At 31.3% G+C, this 21,559-nt stretch overlaps 1 protein-coding gene across 2 annotated transcripts; it reads right to left on the reverse strand.

Moving 5' to 3' along the window:
- Positions 1–751: 751 nt before the first annotated feature.
- On the reverse strand, positions 752–20,779 carry LOC115875900. Of its 2 annotated transcripts, none has more exons than XM_030891465.1 (7): positions 20,533–20,779; positions 20,299–20,465; positions 18,049–18,220; positions 10,735–10,872; positions 5,944–8,268; positions 994–1,168; positions 752–794 (listed from the first exon to the last, which is right to left on the reverse strand). In XM_030891465.1, the coding sequence occupies exons 1-7, from the start codon at positions 20,643–20,645 to the stop codon at positions 777–779; spliced, it is 3,108 nt and encodes a 1,035-aa protein (XP_030747325.1). In that variant the 5' UTR covers positions 20,646–20,779; the 3' UTR covers positions 752–776. The 2 variants fall into 2 exon arrangements, with proteins under 2 accessions (XP_030747325.1, XP_030747326.1); XM_030891466.1 differs by having other exon boundaries at positions 20,588–20,713.
- Positions 20,780–21,559: the final 780 nt, after the last annotated feature.

Here is a 21,559-nt window from a genome sequence, read left to right on the forward strand (position 1 = left end):
CGATTTTTATCAAGAGACATTTTTTAAGTAAAAAGTTACGGAAATTATATTTTTTTACTCAGTAATTTTATACAGGTATGGACGAAAAGTTCTTAATCTTCCAAACAGTTAAAACACATGTAGATGGCGCCCCATACAAATAGGAGTCATATTGACATCAAAATCAAATTTCTAATGTCAAAAAATTCCCAGTCACCAATTGTCATCCAAATATTGACGTTAGTTAGAGTATTTAGATTATTTAGAAAAAATCGAAATAAAAAATGAAACTTCTATACCCTGTATCTCCGAAACTAATCATTTTAGGACATACATTTATACGAACTTTTTATATATTTTTATCTGCAGAATATACTACCGAAGTTTCCGGAATACAGTTCGGACCACCCTGTATAGTCAAAAAATATGGGAAAATATAAAATATAGAACAATAAAAAAAGAAGATATGTATATACTTTTCTTTTTTATTAAATCACGTTTTATACATTTGCTGTGGCAAAAAATACTCATATACAAAATTTACATATACATTTTAATACATTAACACTTCCAATTTTGACAATTCTTAAATATTTACATATTTGGATCAAACTAGGACCTGTTTGAACATCATATTAAAAACTGATTTAACAATCACCAATACAATATTATTTCTTTTCATTTGTATAAATTTTAGCGCACTTCACTGTAAACACTCTTTTGTCATTGCACATTTTTTTTTCAAATCATAACTCGAATGTTGTACCAATTTCCTCCTCCTCTATCTGTTAAGGCTGTTAAGTTTTTAGTTCAATCTAAAATTAAAAAATAATAGTCAGTATTAATAGAAAAATATATAAATAATTTTAATTCTTTATTCAGATCAATGATATTAATAAAACTTTACTGTCACCACCACTGTCAAAATAATTACATTGAATTAAGTATTTTACTCAAACAAAACGGAATACAAGATTCCAAGAGAACAAAAAATTAAGCAAACAAACTACTCACACTTTCGTCGTCTGAAATATCATACTCTTTACGCAGACTTTGAATACTGATTTCTAACTGCCTTATATCCTTACGAAATCTTCTCACTTTCAATTGCATACTTCGTATCTTCTTTTTATTATTCAGAATTACTTCTTGGGCCTCTTTGTACTCCATATTCTCTGCACCTGATACACTAAAAGACAATATTAATCTCATTTAGATTATAACATTTTTTTAGTAACCGTTTGATAGCAAATATAATTTCGACAAACAGTATGATCGAAAATATGGATCCTGTCAGCTTAGATAAAGCATGAATAAATTTAGCGAGTTTTTCTTATAAAGGTGACGACTTCTGCAATAAATTTTTGCTTAATAGTAATAACTAAGAATTAGGTTTTGTTAATCTCTTTATGATGTCACGTTATTATCAAAACATGAAGTTAAGGCACCTAAAACTTCATACAGAACCTCGAAATTAGTGGAATAAATTAGTGGTTTCAATTAGCGTAAAACTTTGTTCCTTTAATTTCATGGTAAAGCTTCATTAGGAACCTCGCAATTAGTGGAATTAATTAGTGGTTTCAATTACACTTGATACTTTTTAGTTTACGATCATTCACAATAATTAAAAAACAGTTAAAATTAACAGAATATCCTAGCAACAGCTTGCGTTAGTCAGTTGTATCCATAGAGAAAGCCTGATTTAACTTATAAAACTTTTGATTTCTAACCACAATTTCTCTTGACGGAAGATAATCAAAGGCCAAAATGACATTTCTCGCAAATTTAAGTATAATTAGTAGTAGTGGGAACTATCGAATGAATACTATCGAAACATTCGATAGTTGCAATTCATTCGAATAATTCGATAGCTAGTAAGAAAACATTCGTTGAAAACTGTTCGAATAAAAATTATCGAATAGATGCGTCATCTGCCTTGAAATATTGTATTCTAGTAATTCGGCACCAAAAACCATTCATTTATAAAATTCATTCATTTATGAAATTCATTTATTCGTCAGGATCGATTATAATAAAATATTAACTGGATTTTAGTTGTCGCCCGGCGACGTAGGTTTCTTTCCGAGAAATCGGACAGCGATCGGTGGCAATGCTATGAAAGAAGCCGGCATCTTTGATTTTTTGCGGAGTAAAGATAAGGACACATTATTTTTTTTATTTAGGTGCTAGTATTTACACAGAAAATACATTATGAAGGGCGCTGTTGCCATATATTGGTATTAGTTGATATTAGCAAAGAATATTAGTTTGGCTTTAGTTAGTTAGGGATAGTATGTCTATATATTTTGCATTTTTTTTATTAATATTGTGTTGTTACACTGCAATAATACTTGTTATTTTGGATGTAGGAAAATGATTTTTAATGTTTTTAAGCATAGACTGGTTTAATAAAAAATAATTACAGTAATGATTTGTTATACCTATTAACAACAAAATTTAAAATAATTTAATATATTTTTTTTACGTAGTAGCAAAATATAAACAACAAATTAGATGTCAAAATTATTTATATTAGATCCTATTTAAAAATAATATATATAGTCTTTAAATTTTTTGGCAACGTTGGTTTATTAAATAATAATAATTACAGAACTAATTTGTTATATTAACAACAAACTTTAAAATCATGAAATATAAACATTTATTAATTTTCTAAGCATGCAGTGTAATGGAAGGAAAAATATAATAAAAATTAGAAATCAAAATTATTTACATTAGGTACTTTATATTACTATTTAAAAATAATATTTACTTTTACTGGCATTTACTTTAAAAAATAAATGAAATATTTCTTCGCAAAAAACTACATGTAAGAGAATTAGCATAAACAAAATACCAACATCGTTAACTTTTTTTTAAATTGGCACGTGTAAAACTTTCAATTTAATTTTCTCATCCCATATTTTGAGTTCGATAACATTTCCTTAACCACATTACTTAAATATGATTATTAAGTTCAACTAATTCATATTATTAAAACATCTAAAATACAAATATGTATTTTTAAAATTAATTCTAAGTTCATCTCATCTCTCTTAAAAATTGCTTCTTCTCAAAATTTCCCATTAAAAAATAGACCATATACCATATAAAATAAAATAATTCAAACATCGGGCTACGAAAAATCACATAAATTTTCGGAAAAATTTTGACCACCTGCACACGCACACAATCGTCAATTAAAAAAAAACTACTATTTTAGTATTTTAAATATTTTAATAAACGCAAAAATAGCACAGTATTTATAAGGCGAAGTTATAAAAATTTGGAAGAACTAATAATGCACTCACGCACACAAAAATCAAACGAATACTAAATTTCATTTATCAAAAGCATTCGATAGTCGTGGCTCAACGATAACCATTTAGTCGCACGGCGAGGTTGTCACATATGCTTTAGTATACAAATGAATGAATGATTTTATTCGAATAAAACCATTCGATAGTTGAAATCATTCATTCAGTAACCATTCGATAGTCTAATTCATTCGATAGTTCCCATCGCTAATAATTAGTAGAAACGTTAAAAATATGATAACATTTTCTACTAATTGAAAATGTCTACCACTAATTTATTCTTCAAATTACTAGGTTCTGAATGAACCTTAAGCATTGAGAATGTCAAAAATTAGTGGTAGTATTTTTCAGTTAGTGGAAAAAGTTAACAAACTTTGCACTTTTACCACTAATTATACTTCACAATTTGAAATTAATGTCATTTTGACCTTTGATTTATCATCCGTGAAGAGAATTTTTATTAAGAAATGAAAAGTGTATTGTTTTATAAGCTAATTATAAAAAGGGCCCTACACGCAACATCTGAGAGATTAGTTTAGATTAATACCTGAATCCTTCCATTCAGTCCAAATCTTAACGTGTAGGGAAGGCTTCGATAAAGATGTCATCGAAGAGATCCGCAATCTTTCAACATGCTGAATATGTTTAACTACACAGACCACAGACTTGGCGGTAACTGTTCTAGACTGACGAAATTATCTTTCATAAAATCTGAACGTGTAGTGTAAAAAGAATACTATCGATTTGGTCTTAAGATCAGAACTGTGCGATTTGGCATGCAGATCAAATAGCTCCTTTTAGGCTTCCTCTGTGGATACAACTGACTACCGCAAGCTGTTGCAGGATATTCAATTGAGCTTCATTCAGAACCTCGCAATTAGTGGAATAAATTAGTGGTTTCAATTACACTTTATACTTTTTAGTTTACAATCATTCACAAGCTTATAAAACAATAAACTTTTGATTTCTAACCAAAATTTTTCTTGGCGGGTGATAATCAAAGGCCAAAATGACATTACTCGGAAATTTGAAGTGTAATTATAGTGGAAAAGTTAAAAGTTTGTTAACTTTTTCCACTAATTGACGTTATGAATGCTTACATTAAAATTAGGTGAACAAACTTCTACAGCTAATTAAAACTACTAATTTACCACTGATTTCCACTGATTTCGAGGTTCTGAATGAAGCTTTAGTTTTAATTGTATTTTTTTAAACATTGTGAATGGCCCATACCAGTAATATTTATTCCACTAATTTGGAGGTTTTGAATGAGGCTTTAAAAATAAACATTTTTATAGTGTATAATGATAAATATTTAGACAGGGTCCGACAGTAATATGTCGGGCATCTGTAGCTCCTAAAATAAAAAACTTAGCAATTTTGCTTAAGTGCAAACCTAAGGTATGTATTAGGATGTATTTCAGGAAAATAATTTAACGTCTACAGGGTGACTCAAAAAAGTGTGAGTGGATCAGGATAATCAGGATAATTTTTTTAAATGGAACACCCTGTATATTATTTCATTTTTGGCTTCCTTTCTGATCACTTTACATCATTTTAAAATATTTTTTAATAAGTTTTGATAGTTTCAGAGATATCAATAAATAAATAAAAAAATATATTTTTTTCAGCCTTTTTTAGAAAAATTATTAAAAATAAAAGAACTGTCCTGAAATCAAGACTATATCAGGTTATAACTAGGGTATACTTTAGATAGTCGGTACTTACTTTGTTATAAATATCGTAATCTTAAATAATACAGAGTGATCAAAATTCTACGCCAAACTTTCTAAAATATAAAATAATTTTTCATAGCTATTTTAAAGGGAACACCCTGTATATTATTCTTTTAATAGATGGAAAATTAAGTAATGAACATTTTTTGTATTTAGGGTATTTCAAAATGTTTAAGGGCTTCGCAGATTACTTGCGGTATTATTTCAGATGGCTCTTTCAACGGTAAAATACGAAAGAAAAATCAATGGGTGGATTGGGTGGCTTTGATAAAAGTTTACTATGGAAAATGTCATATGAAATATAAAATCGAGAATATCTGCGAAACCGTTAAAAATTTGGAAATACACAAAATGTTCATTTTCTAATTCTCCATTTACTAAAAAAATAATATATAGGGTGTTCCATTTAAAAAAACAAAGAAAATTTACTTTATATTTTAGCAAGTGGCGTTGAATTTTGAACATCCTGTATTATTTAAGATTACGATATTCATAGCAAAGACAAAAAGTACAGACCATCTAACGTAAATACATAATATAGTTTTGATTTCAGAACAGTTCTTGTATTTTTAATATTTTTTTTTAATAAAGGCTAGAAAATATATTTTTTTTATTTATTTATTAATATCTCTGAAATTATCGAAATATATCTACTCATATCTTAGGATTATGTGAAGTGATCTGAAAAGAAGCCAAAAATGTAATAATATACAGGGTGAGCCTGAGGGGACATACTTTTTGAGCCACCCTATAGAAGTATAATAAGTTAAAATATTTTCCTGAAATACATCATAGTACATACTTTAGGTTAGTACTTAAACAAAATTTCCAAGTTTTTTTTTATTCTAAGAGCTACAGATGCCCAACGCACTATTGCCGTATATCCTATATACAAGACAGAAGTCCCTCACCTGTTAGAGTCCTCTCCTGTATCGCCTTCGGGATCAGAATCTTCTATTATTTCTATAGGTGTGCTACAAGAAGTACTGTGATATTCGTCGCTTTTTCGACGCTTCTCAGAACTCGAAGTTACTCTCATTTCAGTATTAGGTGTAGTTGCAATCGCCAGCCTTAGTTGATTGGTCAATTCTGTTTCGTTTACTGTCGAGTCTACAACGTTCGTTTCGCTACTGCTACCGCTATTTGAATCCAAAGATTGGTTTTCAATAATATCCAATCGCAGAGGATCGGCATTTGGCACAGAACCCACACTTTCAGGGATTTCTTCATCCCTTGAAGTCAAATCAACAATTTGCACATTGGAATTCTGTAAATTCCAAGGTTCTTTTTGGTTTGAACTCAAAAGAGTTGGTGCAGGAACATCACTACTGTCCTGTTCATCATCCTTTGACGTCAAATCAATAACTGATGAAAGTTCCAAAACTAAAAATTCATTCGAATTTGACTCTAATGGATCAGCTTCTTGTGCTACGTTAGCTGAATGCTCTGGGAGAGAATCAGAAGAAACACTTGTAGAATTCTGGTCTTCTGTGAGTGATGTTAAGTCAACCATATCTGAAGTAAACTCCAATGGATCGACATCAAAAGTGTTCGAATTTGGACTTAGTTCAGAATTAATGATTTTCATATTTGAATTCTGCCGTTTACTGTACGTTTGTAACGGGGAAGCAGATATTGTCACCGACTTCGTCTTCGCATTGTGATCTTTAACGCTTACAACTGACACAATATCAGGGTAAGTAGCGTTTACTTGGAGTCCCGCCACTTTTGGTAGCTGTACACCGTCTGGTAGTCCTACGCCTTTCGGTAGTCCCACAGTATAATCAGTTTGTTCTGGTAATGTCGTATCATCCGCAAAAACGCTTCCAACCGACACAATACTTGGTAAAGGAGCGTTCGGTTGGTGGCCTAAACTATTTGGTAATTCCGCGCTAAAATATCCTTGTTTAGACAATAATGTCTCAGGAATCTTTTTTACAGAATTCAACGCTGAATTACTGTCTTTCGTATTTACAACTGGCACAATACTAGCTAGAGGCTCGTTTAATTGGAGTTCCACGTCTTCTAGTAGTCTCGCAACACGTCCTCGTCCGGCACCACGTGTTCGTCCCGGGCCACGTGCACGTCCCGGTCCACGTGCTCGTCCGGAACCGCGCGGTCGTCCCGGTCCACGTGGCTGTTTCACGTCATAATTTCTTAGTACAGGGAAATATAGGTCAGCAATCTCTTCTACGGACTTCGATATTGAATTACAATCTTCTTGATTTACCGACACAATACTAGCTAGAGAATCGTTCGTTTGATGTTCTACACCTTTTGGTAATCCCGCGTCATTTGGTAGCCCCACGGTAAAATTTCTTGGTACAGGTAAATATGGAATAGAATTCATATTTACAGATTTCGATGTTGAAATTTGATCGTTCACGCTTACAACCGACAGAATACTGGGTAAAGAAACATTCGTTTGGACTCCTGCGCCCTGTGATTGTCCCTCGTTATATGGCATTCCCACACTACAATTTCCTTGTTCAGGTAATACTGTGTCAGAGATTGAACTATGATCTTTAATCGACACAATCGACACAAAGGGAACGTTAGTCTGTAACCCCACGGCATTTGGTTGTACTACGCCATCTGGTGCTAACGCGCAGTTCTGTAGTCCCACGCTATTCAGTAGACCCACACTAAAATTTCCTTGTTGTGACAATGCAATATTCTGATTCAAAGTAGTCTCGTATGGTTGCATTAGTCCGTAATTATACGCAAATGGTTGAACGTTTGGATAGTTATAAATGCTACCGGTAGCCATATTAATATAACTTGACTCTGGTACAGTGTTAAACGGAAGAGTCATCCCAGTCTGTGGCGCAAATAAATTGAGAGGCGTAGGCTCAGGATCCGAGAGCGATCGAACATCAACAACTTGGATTTTGTTGACCGGGCCACTGGATTCCGTTGTAACAACTGGGGGAGAATTTTTGGTGTGTGGGGGAGGATATGATGTATAAGAACCTCTTTTATTATTCATTTTTCTGATAATATTCTGAGGTATAGTTTCTGCATTTTCCAATACTGGCTTGGTATAAATAATATTAATTTTAGGTAGATTCGTATTTGTAGAGCTGGTCGAACTATTGGATGATAATGGGTCAACATCTGCATTGTTTCCCACATCTTGAGGTGCCTGATTCACCTTGGGACCTTTTGGTTTTATTTGTGCACCAAAAGAATTAGTATTTTTTATGACAAAAGCCTCAAATTCTGTTAAATAGTCGCTAAAATATAATTTGAATTTAAAATAAATGATATTTACATGAATTAACCTATTCTAACTACACTCATGAAAAAAAAAAACGCAACAGTTAATTTTTTGGTCAAATTTAAAGTGTTATATTTTTGTTACTTTTAGCCCAGTTTTCATGAATTTTTAGCAAGATGTATATAATTATATCAACTATAATTTGTAAACTCAGCTTTTTATAAACTTTAGTATTTGGCATATTATACAGGGTTAATCGAGGGGTTGTTTTTTCCCTAACATTTTACACTAACTTTAAAACACCCTGTGCAATAATTTCATTTGTAAATTTTCCTAAAATATAATTTTACGATCATAACCATGACTCCTGAGCATTTTGTTTTTTGATTCATGTCAATACATGCTTTGGTTAATTTTTAAGAGCGAAATGAGCTGATAACGAACAATTTGCAACTTTTTTAATTATCATTTCTTTTTGATGTAATTTTTTAATATGACGAGGTGGTTTTGGTGACTATTGACATTAAAACGATAACAGAACTAACGATATTAAAGAAAATATCTGTAATACTAAAGTATACAAACAGAAAAAAATTTGTAAAAAATAACCTAATACTTTGTATTGCCGCCATTGGCTGCTATAATTGCCCGTATACGTCCGTCCATACTGTCATTGAAGCTGCATACATATATGAATGGGAAAGCATACTGCGTTATGCTTTCCCATTCTTCTTTAAGGACCAAGCGAAGCTCATTTAATGAAGCTGGTACTACGTCGCGACCTCTAACCCTCCTGCCCAGCATTTGTCAAACGTCTGTTGCGGACCCATACCGTGTGAACTCGGCCTTAGGCTTGGTCACTCGGCTATGACTCATACGCCCACCGACGTTCGAAGAACGCCGCTAAGAATTTTCGAGATATGTCTGGACTGTCTGTTTCTCTCATATATAAGCCGATGCCCGAAACCTGAAGGAGACAGAGATAAATAACCGATCGACGCGTACAGTTACAATCGCCGCGGTAATTCAAAATAAATTTCTGTTAGATAAATAATTAGATAAATTGTAAATAAGTTATAAATAGTTCTTTAAGTCTTTTAATCTTTATTGTTTTTGTTAATTAGTGTTAAATAAATTGTGTTTAAATAAATTGTGACTTTCTATCCACACGGAACCGACGAAAAACGTAACACGTCGAACATGATGGGCACTTCATAGTAGTATATAGTTCACAATAATCACTAAAGCCGCAGTGCGACATTGAAAAAAACTTCAAAAAAGAAATGATAATTGAAAAAATTGAAAATTGTTGGTGGCAAGCTCATTTCGCTCTTAAACAAGGGATGTATTGACATGATCCAAAAAACAAAAAGTTCAGAATACATGGTTCTGACCGTAAAATTATATTTTAGGAAAATTTATACACGAAATTATTCCAAGGGTGTTTTTAAGTTAGGGCAAAAAAACAACCTCTCGATTAACCCTGTATAATATGCCAAATACTAAAGTTTATAAAAATCTGAGTTTACAAATAAAAGGTGATATAATTATAAACAGCTTGCTAAAAAATGCATGGAAATAGGACTAAAAATAACAAAAATATAACACTTTAAATTTGACCAAAATTTTCTCCGTTGCGTTTTATTTGCATCTGAGTGTAGAATTTGTTATGTGTTGTATAGTCTATAAAATGAATAACTTTGAATGTTGACCGTTATTTCTTACCAACCCGGCAAATATAAAATCCCTCTATCAAAAAAGTTACTGATATTCTTTAAATTGAGTGCCTGAACGAATCAGATAGGTAACTCTTTTTACTTTCGTGAAATAGAAAAGGAAAATAATAAAACAAGTGGCAGTTCTTCCTCTTCTTCTAAAAATCAACTCGAAATGTCATAATTGTCAAAAGTAAAATGTCATCAGCTTTTGACATTTCTAAATATCAGACCAATGCCGTCTCTAATAGAACAGTCTCTGAGCGAGATTTATGACGTCACGCTAGTTAGATACTACGGATTAATAAATATGTTGTAGAATACATGGAAAACATAGTTATTCCTCGTATTTTTGGTTTGTATTTGAAAAACAAACTTTGATTTTAAAATACAAACCAAAAATACGAGGAATAGTTATGTTTTCCATGTATTCTACAACATATTTATTAATCCGTAGTATCTAACTACGTGACGCCATAAATCTCGCTCCGAGGCTGTTCTATTAGAGACAGCATTGCGTCAGTATGGCCGCAAGTTGCTAACCTAATAAAATAAACACTAAAAAAGCCCGCGGGAACTGTCAAATTCAAAGTTATTCATTTCACAGACTATACTATTAGTTCTAACTCTGTTAACTTAATGTTACTAATCTATTAATAAAATATCTAAACAACAAAACAAAAAAAATAGTTGTGGAATTAATTGTAATTGTAATTATTTAAAGTCATGATAATTATAACACTTAGAATAGAATCACGAATATTTACCTGTTTTTTGATGAAAGTTTTATTTTATTAGCTAAATCCGTGGACTGAACCTCGGGCAAATATTCATTGGAAGATAAGTGCATTAAAGTTTCATCCTCTGCATAAGCACTTTCTAACACTACTTTCTTAGAAGAACCACTACATGAAATAGAAATATTAATTCAATATAAACAAATACATTTCAATAACAAATAAATATATTATTTGTTATTGAAATATTGAATTAACGAGAAATCTTAAATATTCGAAATCTTACGGAAATAAGTAAACATAGATATACAGTACCGGCCAAAAGTGGAGAAACTTTTAATATTTTTACTATGTCAAAATACAGTTTACTCTCCGCAGAATAGGATATCAAGTTTCACACTCTTTGTTTCACATTTAATCTGCTTTTTATAGCCATATAAAAACCAGGCGCGAATCCTCCTTGAATGCTAAGAATATCTAAGAATCCTCCTTGAATGCCTAAGTAATACTAAGAATCCACCTTGAATGCCTAAGAATACTTTAAAAATCTACTATTTATTATCAATATTTTCTATTCATATAGGTAAATAATATACTGTGTCACATAATCCCATAATCGGTATCAAAATACGGAAATACTTAATTTTAAATTACTGCATGCATGATTATTATGTGCATTCAATCACAACAGATACGCGTATACTAAGCGCGTCGAGGTCCCTGACCCACACATCGATTCGGCACATAGACTTAAAATAAAATATAGACTGAGCATCTCATTCATAAATAGCTGAAACATGCGGTCAGACACTGTCTTGTTATTGTTGTGTTATTGTTTTAGGTTATAACGAGTGCGACACGAGCAATAGATAGGATCTCTGTAATAGATCTCTGTCGTAACGGTCGTTGCTCAACTGCCAACCGTGTCTCGACACGTTGCTCCAATATAAACACCTACATATAAATTAATATAATAATATTCTTTGCTTCGCTACTATCGCTGCTCTTATCGTTTATCGCCGCTCCAACATAAACGCACCCTTAGTCGCAGTTTGCAGATCGGGAAAGTTTTTGGCGTCTCTGTTTCGCTGACGAATAGTGTTGATTTTATTTCGAGTTTCGAGTTTTGGACTTCTGAATAGTTTTATGGATTTTTTGTGAAAAAACTAGAAGAATGGAGTTTAATCTATACTAATATATAAAATCCTTGTGACTGACTCACTGATTAATCACGATCCTGTTCAAACTACTCAACGTAAGAAGCTCAATTTTGGCATACAGGTTGATTCTAGGGTGTAGAGGTTCGATAAGAAGGGATTTTTCGAAATTCCAATTCCAAGGGGGTGAAACCACCCCTCAAATATTACAATATTTTTTATTTAAAAAACGGTAAAGTTTCCGAAAAAAACGCTTAAACACGTATATTTTATTTTGTTTTTTTACATATTTTAAGATTTTTTAAAAATGTATACAGGGTGTTTCGAAAAATCTGGTTATTGATTAATCATCCTGCTTAAAGCGCTTGACGTAAAAAGCTGATTTTTGGAAAACGGATTGACTTTAGGGTGTAGAAGTTCGATAAGAAGGGATTTTTCGAAACTCTAATTCTAAGGGGGTGAAACTACCCCTCAAATATTAGAATATGTTTTTAAAACCGGTGAGTTTTTCGGAGAAACTCTTAAACACGTATATTTTATTTTGTTGTTTTCTATATTTTAATATTTTTTAAAAATTTATACAGGGTGTTTCATAAAATATGACTATTGAGTAATCACGATTCTGCTTAAACTGCTTGACGTTTAAAGGTGATTTTTAGCAAACGGATTGACTGTGGGGTGTAAAGGTTCGATAAGGAGGAGTTTCTCGAATCTCAAATTCCAAGAGGGTGAAAACGTCCCTCAAATATTACAATATTTGTTATTTAAAAAACGGTTAGTCTTTCGGGAAAACGCTTGGACAAGCATAATTTATTTTGTTTTTTACATATTTTGAAATTTTTTAAAAAATCATACAGGGTGTTCCAAAAAGTTGGGTAATTTAGTAACTGCCAAAATATAATAATATCGCCATATTGTTTTTTCTCATGCTGACATAAATGTAAGAAAACTTTATCCAGTTTGTATGTTAATGGAAATTCTTGCATTGCTTTATCATCACCATTACAAATGATTAATTCGACGCGAACAAAGTCGCGAGTACACGCTAGTTTTAAATAAATCATATTTTCATAGACAGGGCTATTTTTAACGATTTTAAACGATTTCTAGGCGAAAATTGGACCCAGTACCGAAAAAAATCCGCCTTCTGCGGGCTCACGCTTTTTAATATTATTATTACCTCGTAGTGCATGCCTAATGTTTACTTCGTGAATAAATTTGCAGGCAAAAAATTATTTACAAATTCCAGCGGACATAGGTGGAGAAACCTTATCTTCTTCTTAACATTCTGTGAGATATTCTCTTGTTAAAGCGTCTAGATCGTGGTATTGGGTTCACAGAGCGTTAAAAATATGCCGCGCGGGATAAATTTGTCAGATCAAATAAAAAAAATCATAATTGAGAAGTATCATTCGGGAATTAAACAAATTGATATTGCTAGACACTTAAATTTACATAAAAGTTTTTTGTGCAAACAGATTAATTTGTATAGAAGTCATGGGACAACTGCCAGAATACCCCAGCACGGAAGACCCAAAAAAACAACTTTGGCGACAGATAAAATAATAAGCTGTTCGCTTAGAAATCCATTTTGCACTGCCGAGGATATAAGGCACGAATATCCCTTTATTTCAATATCTGTTAAGTCCATTAGACGGCATCTGAAACAGGCACAACTAAATGCCAGAAGACCTGCCCGAAAGCCGTTTATTTCTAAGAAAAATAGGCAGACCCGACTACAATTTGCATTGGAACATGCAAATTGGACCTACAAGCAGTGGAAAAATATACTCTAGTCGGACGAAACCAAGTACAATCTATTTGGTTGGGATGGTATTAGGTGGGTGAGACGTCCTGCCAATGAGAGGTTCAATCCCAAGTACGCAGTTGGGACGCAGTTTTTCAGTGATTTTGAAAATCATGATTTTTTTAGAAAAATCTGATTTTTTTATTTAAATCAGATTTTTTTGATTTTAATAGAAAACATTATTTAAATCGGATTTCCAAATAATTATGACTTAATTCCAATTAAAGTCCTATCCTAAATGGCTAAATCTTCATAACTCTGCTCCATACTGATAATATTAACAATTCTACGGCGCGTGTCATTTTTCCACGTCGGTCACCAAATATAATATATTCCGCAAAAAAGTCGCTCGCTTCCGATCAAAAGGATTTTTTTTCAAATGTCACAAGAGTATTAATTTTTGTCATTTCAACGCCTAGGCATAAAAGTAAAGCACTTTTCCGCCTAAGCACAAAAATATATGATTTACCTGATATTAAGTGCCAATTTTAACAAGTGTACAAATTGTTGCTCGATTTCTTACAAGATACTACTTTTTACATGATTTGCAACGTTTGAAATTGATTAAAAAGTTATTGTAATATTTGAAAAAAAATAGTATGTTCTACCCGGAGTAAAAATGTACTTTGTATGCCTCCCTGTAACGTCGGACTAGCTTTACGCTAGTCTGTCAAACATACAACCTCGTCAAAAAAAGTTTAATTTTTACTCCTTACTAACAGTAACAGTTTTTGAGATAAAAAATAAAACGTGTAAAATTGACAAAAAAACGAAAGCAATGGTTAAATCATAAATTCGGTATACTGAAAGCTAAAATTTGGTTTATAGGTTAAGGAAAGTCGAGATATTCGATCTATCTAAACCAACCAATTGTTGAAAACAAAATTCTTGAAATGAGACTATGATAATAGAATTATTAATTTTTAAATAACTCTACTTAATAAACTGGAAGGTTTAGGTATAGGAACATTATATATCGTTCAGGGGCGGCTCGTCAGGGTAGGCAAGGTAGGCGGCGCCTACCCTAAAATTTTGGCAGAATTTAAGTGTGTTATAATAATCAATATTATTTTAATATTTGTGGTCTTATCTGAGCTAAATGTTCTTTAAATCTAGTTTGGCTAGATTTTACCACGCCCACTCGGTACCCACTGAGCGAGTATATAAACGCTCAACTTGTAGATTGTACTTTAGTTTATAATCATCTGCTGATGATGCTAACATGGTTAGCGAAACGCGCGTCCAGTGTAAAAGTAAAAGTGTTTTGGTGTATTGTGGTGATTTAGTGTTTTTATTTTCCTGTGTAACACCAAAGGTTCCAACCCTCAATTGTAATAGAAATTTGTAGTTAGAGTATGCAAACCATAAGTATACGCAAACTAAACACAGTATAAATGGAAGCAGATATTTACTTAATTATCAATTATTAGGCCCCAGTAATTGTCAATGGCATTTTTCTATTTACGAAATTAAATCAAGGGGTAATTTTCTTTGTTTAGAATATCGAATAATTATTATTTTTTATATTCGAATAATTATTATTTATTCTTGGACCTATATAGGAGTATACCGCGATTTTGCAAGGGACCGCGGTATTTACCTGGAATGGTCGCGAAACTAACGCGGCTTATATGTGGAACCGGTATTCCCATCACTTTGTCATCATAAATTGCCATTAAATATATGCAAACATTCGCTCGGGGATTGTTTTATTACGTCAAATTGCATTCGTTTTTCAATTTAAATGTATTATTATAAGCTTTAAAAAAATTGATGTTATCGTTTTGAGGCCTTTTTGGAGCTGGGGCCCTTAATCCTCTGGTCGGGGCTCGTCGGGTCCCTACATAAAAATGGCACTGCCGATGAATAACATATATTTATATTGTTTAAAACGTAACAATATCTACAGTATGTTCGCGGATTGTCTTCATAAACATTTTTGCTTGTTCTAAAATGGTAATTCCTGTTTATACTTTTTCAAATTTCCATACCGTTTTAGACTTTGAGTTTAAGAGAAAAATAAAAAAAAAACATGAAAATATAGTTGAATTGTTGAACTAGTAAAAATAAAACGCCTTTCTATGGTAATATAATATCGTTCTCATTTTTTGATAGATTATTATTGACAGAATTTTAATTAAAGTTATATTTTTTGCTGTTTTAAAATGTTAAAGAAGCACAAAATTTATTTAGTTCAATGCTACGGAAAGGGTGATAATAGCTATCGGAAAAAATGTGACACTTTAACATCAAAAAATATGACGTTAATCAAAATTAATTATAACGATTTATCAAAAAATGAAATCGAAATTATATTACCATAGCCTTTTAGTTTTTGGGACTTTTAGTTTTTTTAGGATTTTTTTTGGGGGAAAAATTACATTAAAAAACTACATTTTTATGGGTTTTTTTCTCTCTCAAACGGTATGGATATTTAGAAAATTATAAACGCCATTTTACAACAAGCAAAAATTCTTATGAAGAACGAATTTTTTTTTTAAAGTCAATAATTAAAAAGTTTTTCCTCTTGTAATCTGTATCTGTCTTTTCCTCTGGGTGTCACAGAAATAAGTGCTAGTATTTTCACTGGTAGTATAATTCAACCCCAGAAACACGCATATGAGGTTTTTTTCGCGAAAAAAAAATGAAAACTTGGCAAAAAAATTTTTGAAAAATTTTTTGGGAATTTTTTTAGTTTTTAGTTAAAAAACATAATTTCTTGTTAATATGACAACATAGGTATTAGATTAAATTTACAAGAAAGAAAATCTAGAAAAGATCCAGTGGTTCTCAAAATTTTAGCAAATTTTGGCAGTAAAATAACTTCGTTATTTTGTACTTATTTGAAAAACGATAAAGAAAAAATATGTTTCTTTCATCTACCATCCCTTAAAATACTTGCACTTATTTCTGTGACCCCTGTATATATATATATATATATATATATATATATATATATATATATATATATATATATATATATATATATATATATATATATATATATATATATATATATATATATATATATATATATATATATATATATATATATATATATATATATATATATATATATATATTTTTTTTTATTACAATTATTACAGTATATAAATACTTGAAATTTGTCAACCATTATTCATACGTCATTCAATCTTTACAAAACGTGCAGACCGGGGGCCACATTTAGCTTTGCCGCCCCGGGCCCCCGACAGGCTTAGTCCGCCACTGCTCAATACTACCAATTTTTTAAGTTTTCGTAAATAAATAAAATAAAATTCTATGATGTACTCCATAGTAACTCCATAGTAATAGATAAACAAACATATACTTGTACATTATGTCAATCATTATGTCATTACGTTGAATGCTGTCACTTTTGCTTTAGTTTTGTCCTAAGTATTCTTCAGCTATGTTTTTAACCCAGAGATAACATATATTTACGAACTAGGTTAGGGTATTATGTAAATTTAGGAGGGGGGGGGGGGGCAAATAGACGCAACTAAAATTTTGTCGCCTTCCCAGTCACACGAGTCACGCGCCGCCACTGATATGTTGAAAAGCAATTTTAGTAAACTTTTGATATTTAAAAAAATATACATAGGGTTGAATTTAAAATAATAAAGATTTGGCCAATTTAAAAAAAAATATTTATTTTGCTCTTCCTGTGGAATATTGTAAAATGTTGTTGATTTAGACAGATCAAATATACATATCGACTTTCCGTTAACTTATAACCCAAATTTCAACTTTAAAAATATTCACTTCATAATTTTATCAATGCTTAATCAAGATCATGTTTTTGCCAATTTGAAAGGTACTATTTCATTTTTTATCTGGAAAACTATAAGAGACAGGCATAGGTTAGTATAATAGAAAAATTATGAGATATAAAAGTAATTTCCAAAATTGAAATAATATACTGGATGTTCCATTTAAAATAACAAAAATGCCACCATTTTTCAAATGATCCCGCAACACTGTAACGCTGATAATATTCTAGATAGATAGAGCAGGTGCCTTTGTATAAAAATCCAAATATTCCAAAAAATCAAATGCACGTGAAAAAGTGTTTTTTTTAAATGATCAAAAGATTACTTCCAACTTCCAATATTAAATTTTAATATGGATACATATATCAGAAATAAAAATATAGGGATAGGGATTAACTATCGATATTTCAATATATTAATATTTTTGAAAGTCCTGCTTGGACTCTATGTTTACTCATTTCTCAGATAGCCCTAAAAACTCAAGAGATGTATTGATACGAGTATAGAAGTTTCCAGTATCTTATTAATCTCTTTTGTCAAACCAAATTTAATAATAATTTTATATTATTTGTGTAGTTAATTCTACTAACTAATTTACTTTACTTACTATTCGAGAATAACTGGAGATTTGCGTTTGGTACTTCTAGCAGAATTATCATTATATGCCGAAAACACTTCTACTATTGCAGGAGTTGAAGGTTCATCAGGTGGAGTTGAAGGTTCATCAGGTGGAGTTGAAGGTTCATCAGGCGGAGTTGAAGGTTCGCCAGGTGGCGCTTCTAATTTTTCCCATGTAACAAATAATATGTTTTAGATATCAGATATGTCTCAGATCTGTACAGGGTAATCCAGGCTTTTTCTCTAAAAGCCCTATAATAGGCTCTCTCATTCAGATTTCTATTAAAATATACCGGGTGCGTCTCAAAAGTCGTTCACCCCCATAACTTTTTTATTTTTTATTAAAAAACGAGATTTGGTTTGTTAGTATATGGTATAAATTAGGATTGATTGACGTATTCAATTGTTTTTGGTTACTTCCTGTTTCACCGGAAATGACTACAACGTTTGTTGTAGACGATATATATTTTTAAATGGCACCCTCGGTATTTTTCTACTTTATTCTATAGAAAATGACACTTTAAATAGAATGGCAAGTCATATTTCAACTTTTGACATTTTCGCTCTAAAAAAATCGTATTTTAAATTTCAGTCTAGAATGCCATGGCTGTATTAAAAACACTAATTTTTAATCATGGAGCCTTAGAAAAATAGATTTGATCGTCTAATGTTTTTTGAGTCTTATCCTGGCCAGTTAAAAAATGCCCAAAAATAATTTGATACCACACACTTGGTATTTCGAGTAAAATTGTCGTTATGATCCGCATGTTACAATTTCGAAATAAACCATATGAGAAAATATCAAAAGCTGACACATGATATGTCATTCTATTCAGAGAGTGTCATTTTCTATTGAACAAAGTAAAAACATACCGAGGTTGCCATTTAATATTAAAAATTGTTGTCATTTCCGGTGAAACAGAAAGTGACCGAAAACAATTGAGTACGTCTATCAATCCTAATTTAGTCACATAATAACATACCAAATCTCGTTTTTTTCTCTGAAAAAAAATTAAAAAGTTATAGGGGTGAGCCACTTTTAAGACGCACCCGGTATATTCAGGCAATAGCCACAGCAACTTACTTTTAAAAAATATTTTTCATAGATTAACAAGTCAAATATATTTTTACACTAATCTTGTTTTTTAAATTAAAGGCCATAGGTATTTTTTAATATAAAATACAATAAGTTCCGTTTAAAATAGCAAAGAGGTCAAATCTGGTTTTAACACAACATGTATATGTCGGTGTCATATACTGAAATCCGTCATTCCCTGAAATGCCTAGTCGTTTCCCGTATTGCAAACAAAAAAATATACATTAAAAAGTATTGCTTGTAATTGCAAAATACCCAATTTTCCATAACAAAATGCTGATAACTTAAAATTTTTCAATGTATTTTTTATTTTCAATATCGTAGTTGCAAAAAATACCTTACTTTGATATGTTAAAGGCAATGCTGTCTTAAGTTTAATAATAATCGACTAAAACCGGAAAACAGGGTAACTTAAAATAATTTGTTTAATTAGGTGTTTCACTGAAATATTCTATCATTACAGGGAACGACGAAGATCCACAGTCAAATGAAGCACCAATTGAACAGTTGCACTATTTGCCAGCAATACGTCAATTTCCTAGGCATTTCAGGGAATGACAAGTTTCACTCTTTAACACTGACATATCCATTTTATTTTAGTACAATTAGTTATGAATGACATGTAAGCAAAAATTTTATGATCAAGACATTCACAGTTAAAAAATTCAAATGCAATTTTCATTTAAATAAAAAAACTAAGAAGGAAGAAGTCTCATTTTTCTGAGTTCTGTTGACATTTCAAATAACAAATTTGAGTTTGATTTAAAAATTTTGCAGATTTAATGGGCATTTCTGAACTTATCTAATGTTATACAGTATGACTGAAAAAACAGTGTCGAGTTAATGACAAAGTTATAGACTTTGATAATGTGCGAGTTGTGAGGATATCTACTAACTAACGCCTGAAAATGCTGGCTTGGAAATGAGGACCAATGACAGTCCCCATACAATTTTACATAAAATATAAATAATTTAATATAAAATATAATACAGTCCCCATATAATTTTACATAAAATGACAGCTATCTTCATTTCATAGCCACATAACAAAACCAACAACTTATTGTTGGCCAGAATATTTTATCTTAATTTTTATATTCAAAATCTAATGCACAGTTATTTTAAAAAATTTCATCAAATTACCGGGCAACAATATTGGAAGGGCTGTGTCCTTCAAAAAAAGCTTGCCAGGACAAGAATACATATAATCGGGAAAATGGTCTTCACATATTGTATAATGCAGCCTTACAAAAGAAGCTGAGAGAGGTATAAGATCCGGTCTCCCTATGAGTTCTAACCATTGCTTCCTTCTAAAATAAAAGAAATTTCTAAAGTGTTATAATAACATAATTATATGAGAAATTATTTATATAGTACTTTTTAGCTGGTTGAGGAAGATAAAAAAATTGTTTGCCCTTTATATCTGACGTACTGAGACAACGGTGAACGCAACACTGTGTTGGAACTGGGACTGTAGGGACTGGGGGCATCTTATAAATTGTTTATATTATTTCAGTAAATGTTTTATGAATGTTTTGTTGTTAAACAAAGTAAACAAACTTTAGAAACTCCTAAAAAGATAGGTTAGAAGCGAAATAATGCCAAAGCCATTGGCAAAAGCCATCAAAAGCTACAGATTTGTGAGATTTGTGTTAATGCGTCCAACCCAGAGATATAGATTAAAGATAGAGCAAGACATCCGCTCATCCAAAAAAATGGTGTCAAAAAACATTGGATCTTAGACAGGGAAAGAGAGGGGACAGGTAACACGGCAGCTGAAAGTGAGGCCACTTGTCACCAATCGAAATTCTACAATGGCGTAGCATCAGAAATTAGCTTGTACCCAGACGATACAAAATATTTATTAAAACGTAAACTAATATATCGTTCATTTTTGAGTAATTCATATACAATTTTGTATTTTATAGTCTCACCTTCATAATATTAGAATATCTAAGTCGATAATGCAAAATTTATTTAACAGTCACAGTGGACTGATTATCAAGACAATTATTTATTTATTAACGAGTGTATAATGCATTATTAAATAAAAAATAATGTAAATATATATGTTTTAAATGTGTATATACATATTATCGTATGATCGAAAAAAACCGGCGTCTTGTTTGTTTGGAAATGACAATTTTACAAATTAATATTAAAAATTACATTATTCATTGAATCCGTAAGCAAGTGTGAAGGGAATTGGCTAAATTCATTATTATACCGTATGATCGAAAAAAAAACGACGGCCAGTTGGCTTGTAAATTACGATCAATAACATTCCCCATATAATTCTACATATAAAATGACATAAAAACTATACAAAACGACATCGAAAAAAGACGGCGTCAGCGATGGCTATGAAATGAAGATCGCTGTCATTTTATATGTAAAATTATAT

This window comes from Sitophilus oryzae, unplaced genomic scaffold (genome assembly GCF_002938485.1).
Source record: "Sitophilus oryzae breed Bouriz unplaced genomic scaffold, Soryzae_2.0 scaffold_1396_pilon_pilon, whole genome shotgun sequence".
Taxonomy (NCBI): Eukaryota; Metazoa; Arthropoda; class Insecta; order Coleoptera; family Curculionidae; genus Sitophilus; species Sitophilus oryzae.

Excerpts from the sequence above, each read along its gene's own strand:
- LOC115875900 (XM_030891465.1), bottom strand. The coding sequence starts at position 20,645 with ATGCCCCCAGTCCCTACAGTCCCAGTTCCAACACAGTGTTGCGTTCAC. Across the intron at positions 20,466-20,532 it reads CTTCCTCAACCAGCTAAAAA|AAGGAAGCAATGGTTAGAAC; the intron begins GTACTATATAAA and ends CTTTTATTTTAG. Across the intron at positions 8,269-10,734 it reads AAACTTTCATCAAAAAACAG|CGACTATTTAACAGAATTTG; the intron begins GTAAATATTCGT and ends ATTATATTTTAG.